This window comes from Myotis myotis, unplaced genomic scaffold (assembly GCF_014108235.1).
Source record: "Myotis myotis isolate mMyoMyo1 unplaced genomic scaffold, mMyoMyo1.p scaffold_m19_p_4, whole genome shotgun sequence".
NCBI lineage: Eukaryota > Metazoa > Chordata > Mammalia > Chiroptera > Vespertilionidae > Myotis > Myotis myotis.
The window spans coordinates 108,085,352-108,092,718 of record NW_023416346.1 but is presented as its reverse complement, the minus strand read 5'-3'; the positions used below and the strand labels follow the sequence as shown (position 1 = coordinate 108,092,718).

Genomic DNA, 7,367 nt, shown 5'->3' with positions numbered 1-7,367 from the left:
TTACTCAGACAAAAAAAGGCTAAAGGAGTTTATCACCACCAAGCAGCATTTCAAGAAATGTTAAAGAGACTGGTGTAAAAATGAAAAAAAAAAAAAAAAAAAAAAAAGGAGAAAGAGAAACAGGCATAAAGAATTAAAGTGGGAATAAATAAGTACATATCAATAATAACATTAAGTTTAAATAGATTAAATGCTCCAATCAAAGGACATATGTTAGCTGAATATATAAGAAAATATGACCCACGGCTTCAGTAGTGACTGCTTCTCTAGCTGGGTCTGAGCCTCGCCAGCCCCTCCTCCAGGAGACTGTTGCAGTGGGCCAGCCGCTGCTCCACTGTAACCATGTGCGACCGAAAAGCGGTGATCAAAAATGCCGATATGTCGGAGGAGATGCAACATGACTCCGTGGAATGTGCTACTCAGGCGTTGGAGAAATATAACATAGAAAAGGACATTGTGGCCCATATTAAGAAGGAGTTTGACAAGAAGTACAACCCCACCTGGCACTGCATCATGGGGAGGAGCTTCGGTAGTTACCTGACACATGAAACCAAATACTTCATCTACTTCTACCTGGGCCAAGTGGCCATTCTTCTGTTCAAATCAGTGATCCATCCAAAAATAAGGATTGCAGCCTAAATTCCAAATACCAGAGACAGAAATCTTCAGCCTTGTCTAAAGGAACACCTTGATCTTGAACCTTTATTGTGTTGTTTTATACAGGGTATTCGCTGTACTCATTTGTTGTGATTATAAAACAATTAGCAAAGAAGCTTACATTTGTATTTATTTTCTATTCCATACCTCTCTGCCCCATGTTTTTTCTCCTCAAAATCCATTCCTTTCCCAAAATAAAATTTGTTGGAGAAAAAAAGAAAAGAAAATATGACCCATATATGCTGTCTACAAGAGACCCACCTCATAACAAAAGACTCACACAGGATGACAATGAAAGAATGGGAAAAATTTTTCTATGCAAATGGAAATGAGAAAAAAGCTGGGCTAGCAATACTCATATCTGGCAAATAGATTTCAAAATGAAGGCCATCATGAGAGACAATAAAGGCCACTACATAATACCAAAGGGATCAAAACAACAAGAAGATTTAACCCTGGTAAACATATGCATCCAACATAGGATCACCTAAATATATATATAAAAAAAAAACTTCTGGAGTACTTTAAGGGAGAGATCAACAGCAATATAGTCATAGTATGGGGCTTTAACACCACATTGGCTTCACTGGATAGATGTTCCAGACCAAAAAAAAAAAAAAAAATCAACAACAAAAGAGTGACTCTAAATGACACACTTAATTTAATTGATATTTACAGAACATTTCACCCCAAAGCTGCAGAATATACATTGCTCTATTGTTCCCATGGGACATTTTCAAAGGTAGACCACATGTTAGGACCCAAAAGAAGTCGCTACAAGTTCAAGAAGATTGAAACTGCATCAATCATCTTCTTGGTTCACAATGGCATGAAATTAGATATCAATTACACTAAAAATACCATTAAAACATTAGGAAGATGGGGGCTACTTAGCATGTTTTAGAAAATTAATGGGTTACTAATGAGATCAATAAAGAAATAAATAAAAATACTTCTAGAAACAAATGAAAATGAACACACTACAAGCCCAAATCAATGGGACACAGTAAAAGCAGTATTCAGAAGGAAGTTAATAGCACTAGAGGCCTACCTCAAAAAAAGGAACAAATTTTAATGTTATCTAACCATACAACTTAAAATCTTAGAAAGAGAACAATAAGAAAAGTCCAGAATAAGTAGAAGGAAGGAAATAATAAATATTAGAGTGGAAATATATGACATAGAGACTATAAAACAATACATAAGTTTAATGAAACCAAGGGCTAGTTCTTTGAAACAATAAGCAAGATTAATGAAACTTTAACCAGACTCATCAAGAAACAAAGAGAAAGAGTGCAAATAAATAAAATTAGAAACAAAAGAGGTAAAATAACAACTGACACCACATAAATACAAAGGATTATAAGAAAATACTATGAACAGCTTTATGCACACAAATTGGATAATCTGGGTGAAATGGACAAATTCCTAGAAAAATACAATCTTTTAAAACTGAATTAGAAAGAGTCAGATAACACGAAAAGGCCAAAAACCACTGATGAGATTGAAACCATAATAAAAACAATAATAATAAAAAAAACCCTCCTGGTAAATAAAATCCCTGGTTTAGGTGGCTTCACAGGAGAGTTTTATCAAATATTCAAAGAAGAAGTAATACCTATCCTCCTCAGACTATTCCAAAAACTCCAAGAGGAAGGAACACTGTCAAGCTCTTTACAGGAGGCCAACATTATCCTAATTCCAAAACCAGATAAAGACACTACAAAGAGAGAGAATTACAGGTCAATATCCCTGATGAACATAGATGTTAAAAACCTCAATAAAATATTAGCAAATAGGATGCAGCAATATATTAAAAGGATCATACACCATGACCAAGTGGGATTGATTCCAGAGACACAAGGCTTGTACAATATTCACAAATCAATAAATGTGATACATCAAAAAAACAAATTGAAAGTAAAAAATCACATGATCATATGATTACATGCAGAAAAAGCATTATACAAAATCCAACACCCTTTTTAAATAAAAACTCTCAGCAAAGTGAGAATAGAGGGATCATACCTCAACATAATAAAGGCCATGTATGATAAAACTATAGACAACATACTCAATGGGCAAAAACTAAAACCATTTCCCCTAATAACATGAATAAGACAATGATGCCTGCTTTCACTACTCTTATTCAACATAGTACTGGAATACCTAGCCACAGAGATCAGACAAGAAGAAGACACAAAAGGCATCTAGACTGAAAGGAGGAAGTAAATCTATCATTATTCTCAGATGGCATGATATTGTGTGTAGAAAACTATAAAAACTCCATCACAAAACTACGAGGTTTAATAAATGAATTCAGCAAGGTTGCAGGATACAAATTAACATCAATGGCATTTTTATACACCAATAATGAACTCTCAGAAAGAGAAACAAAAAAAAGTCTCATTTTCTATTGCAACCAAAAATTAAGATACTTAAGAATAAACTTAACCAAGGAGGTTGAAGACTTAAAGACCTGTACTCGGAAAACTATAGGGCATTGAAAAAAGTGACAGAAGATATAAACAAGAGGAAGAATATGCCATGTTCATGGACTGGTAGAATTAGCATGATTAAAATGTCTCCCCCCAAAGCAATTCATCAAAATTCCTATTAAAACACCAATGGCATATTTCACAGATCTAGATAAAACTCTCCAAAAATTTATATGGAACCACAAAAGACCCTGAACAGCCACAGCAATCCTGAGAAAGAAGTACAAAGTTGGAGAGATCACAATATCAGATATCAAGTTATACTACAAAGCCACTGTAATCAAAACAGCCTGGTACTAGCACAAGAACAGGCATATAGATCATTGGAACAATACAGAGAACCCATATATCAACCCACGCCATTACATTCACTTAATATTTGACAAAGTAGGCAAAAGCACATAATTGAGTAAAGACAGTCTTTTTTAAAAATGGCATTGGGAAAATTGGACAGGTACATGCAAAAAAATGAAACTAGACCACCAAATTATGCCTTACACAGGAATAAACTCAAAATGGATGAAAGACTTAAATGTAAGCTGTGAAACCATAAAACTACTAGAAAAAAGCATAGCCAGCAAAATCTCAGACGTCTCTTGTAGCAATATGTTTGCCAATACATCTCCTAGCAGTGTTCAGCAAACTCATTAGTCAACAGAGCAAAATATCAACAGTACTTTTTCAAAATAGAAAAAAAAATAAAAATAAAAAAAATAAAAAAACGAAATAGACTCACCCAGGCTGAAAACCGACTTCTGAGCATGGGCCACGAAGTTTCAATCGCACTGTACGTGCGCCCGCAAGTGGTATTTTGTGGAAGAGCCACACTCAAGGGGCCAAAGAGCCACATGTGGCTCGCGAGCTGCAGTTTGCCGACCACGGTGACCTAGGGCAAGGGAAACAAAGGAGAAAATATATAAATGGGACTACATCAAAATAAAAAGCTTCTGCATATCAGAAACCATAAACAAAATGAAAATGGATCCTTCTGTATGGGAGAACATATTTGCCAATGATACGTATGATAAAGGTTCATTTTCAAAATATATAAGAATCTCATACAACTTAACAAAATTAAGACAATCCAATTAAAAAATGGGCAAAGGACCTAAACAGACACTTCTCCAAAGTTGACCAAGAGAAATGAAAAAAATGTTCAAAGACACTAATCACCAGAGAGATGCAAATTAAAATAATAATGAGTTATCACCTCACACTATCAGAATGGCTATCATCAACAAATTAACAAACAACAAGTGTTGGTGAGGATGTGGAGAAGAGGGGACCCTAATACACTGCTGGTGGGAATGTAGACTGGTGAAGCCACCATGGAAAACAGTATGGAGCTTCCTCAAAAAATTAAAAATGGAACTGCCATTTGACCTACTGCTCCCACTTCTAGAATATATCCTAAGAAACACGAAGCAACAGTCAGAAAGAATATATGCACTCCTATGTTCATAGCAGTGTTATTTATAATCGCTAAGATCTGGAAATAACCCAAGTGCCCATCAGTAGATGAGTGGATAAAAAAGCTGTGGTACATTTATACCATGGAATACTATGCATCTGTGAAAAACAAGAATCTCCTAGTCTTTGAGACAACATGGATTGGCCTGGAGAGTTTATGATGAGCAAAGTAAATCAACCAGAGAAAGATAAGTACCACATGATATCACTCATATATGGAATCTAATAAACAGAATAAAATGATGAACAAAATTGATCCGGAGACATAGAAGAAACCCCTGGATACAGACAATAGCTTAGTAAAGGCATGGAGGAAAGCAGGATGTAGGGGGGGGAGTCAATTGGGTACAAAAAGGGAACATCTGTATTACTTTCAAAAATAAAGATACATTTTAAAAATCAAAAGTAAATAATGAAAAGAATCAGAAAATTATTTTAAAATATTATTCTTAATGGTTAATATAGCTTTTCAATAAAATATTATGAGTGGGAATTTCAGCTTTTACCATTTAAATATTATTATTCACATATTTAAAAATTTATCTTTATATGCATCTTTGATTATAACCTTAGGAAACTTATCTTTCTAGCTACTTACATATTCAATTTATATATATTGAGAATCTTCTATCTATCAGGTATTGTGGCATAAGGCCTGGGAATGCAATAGGAAGTGAAAAAAGCCATAGTCTTCATATTCAGTGGTAGAGAAAGAAGTATAGACACTAAACTGGCATTATATTAATAAAAATAGGATTTCATTGAGAAAAATTGTGTGAAGAAATCAACAGAGTGCTATGATAGAATATCATGTAGATGGGAAGCGTGGAAACCAGCTTGGATAGGAAATTCTTCCTATCTTAGGTTGTGGCAAATATGCTGAGATACAAAGCACAGGAAAGAGCCAGACAAGCAGAATAGGAAAGGGGCAAAAGCTGAGTAAGGATGTGTTTTCAGGGATAGTCTATCCTTGGCCTAAACCATAGGAGAAGGGCTCTGGAACATAAACCTTACCGTAGAGCTCTCCCTTCCATGAGGTAAGGGGCTGACCATTTGTACCTGTATAATAGTGTATTACTCATTCATTGGCTGAGAGCTGCATTGCAACCATGGGAGAGATGTAATTTCCCAGGCAAGACATCTTCTGTCAGCCAAGACTGATTTTCCAAAGAAAGGAGGCACAGTCACAGGAACCAATGAATGGATGCTCAGGCAATCACATTTATATAGGTCTAAGGTAAAAGAGAATTCAAGGCCTTCTAGGAACAAAAACAATGCTAAATTTTGTAGTTACTATCATTTTATAAGAAGCAAAGCTAAATTTAGTGGGATAAAACAACCACCATTTTATTATATTCATGAGAGGCCCAGTGCATGAAATTTGTGCACAGGTAGGGTCCCTAGAGGTTGCTGGCTGCCGGCTGCCGACAGGGACCTCCCTTCCCGTAGTTGGCCGGCCAGTTCTGCCCCCTGGTCGAACTCCTGGTTGGAGGGACAATTTTCATATTAGGCTTTTATTATATAGGATGGATTTTATGGGTAAGGGATTTAGACTGGGCAGAAAAGATGTGATTTATCTGGGGCCTTAGCAGGAAAGAAACAAATGAGTTAGGAGTGATTCAACTGACTGAGCTGAAATTATCTGGGCCTTTTTTACTTACATATCTGAGAAGGAAAATCCTGGGAAAGCCTTCAGAGAGCAAACATTCCAAGCTTCATAGCCTTCTCTATTCTAGCCTCATTGGTCACCCTGCATTACTGCTGTTATATCTTAGTGATTGAAGAAATCAGAGGCACACCCAAATTTAAGGGGAGTGGACATAGATCCCTCCTTCAGTAAGAGGAAAGTCAAAAACAGTTGGCCTTTTTTAAAAAAGCTTCTCCACAATGAGCAAGGGGAGAGTGGTTTAAGATTATTTTAGAGAGATAGGCAGAAAACCAAGTGGTGGGAGAATACTGAAAATTTAAAATTCCATTTTGCAATTGTTAAATTCAGATGCATAGAAATACTACAGTAGAGATATAAAGGATGCAGTTGGATGTGTGTGACTAGAGCTCAAAAGAAAGGTTAAATCTAGATATATGAGTAACTAATTATATATAGATGATTAAAAATGTAATTACTTGTTAAGAAGATATCAATATTCTTAGAGTCACTCAATGTGTATTAACTTTGTTTCTTTCCAGAAATGTGATATAATTTTATGTCCTCACAAGAATAATGGCAGAATGCCATATGCAGATGTCTTGATCTTACTTTGGTTCAGGGTAAACATTCACAGTCCTTAAGGTCAGTCAGCCTGGGATTGTTGTTAAACAGTCAGTCCCCTTTTTCAATATTCAAACATAGCTTTCTAGGTCACTATACGAATTCCTAAATACCTTTTCTAATATTGTTCCCATAATATAGCAGCATAGCTAACCGTATTGAGTTTCAGATGTCTGATAGCTTATAGCTTCCTAAATTTCATATAAAAACTAAATCTTATTTTGCAGTAAATCTCAATATAAAGTCTCAAATAAAACAACAATTACTTAAGGAACTAGAGAATAAAAGGGTATTGAAAAGCCATCATGAGATAAATATCATAGAAGGATAAGCACCAATGGCAACACTAATTATTTAAGGACTTAAAAATATACTTGTGAGCTGAAGAAATATTCTATATACAAAGCAAATGGACCTTACAAATGATCTTATAGATCCATAGTTATTATGACTGGTTTTGGCCCCAGGGTACA

The 7,367-nt window shown here is 35.3% G+C and overlaps 1 protein-coding gene across 1 annotated transcript; it reads left to right on the top strand.

Moving 5' to 3' along the window:
- Positions 1-264: 264 nt before the first annotated feature.
- Positions 265-639, top strand: LOC118653579 (dynein light chain 1, cytoplasmic-like). The gene has a single exon (XM_036304219.1). It carries the CDS (start codon positions 343-345, stop codon positions 637-639), a length of 297 nt encoding a protein of 98 aa, XP_036160112.1. The 5' UTR covers positions 265-342.
- The last annotated feature ends 6,728 nt before the right edge of the window (positions 640-7,367 follow it).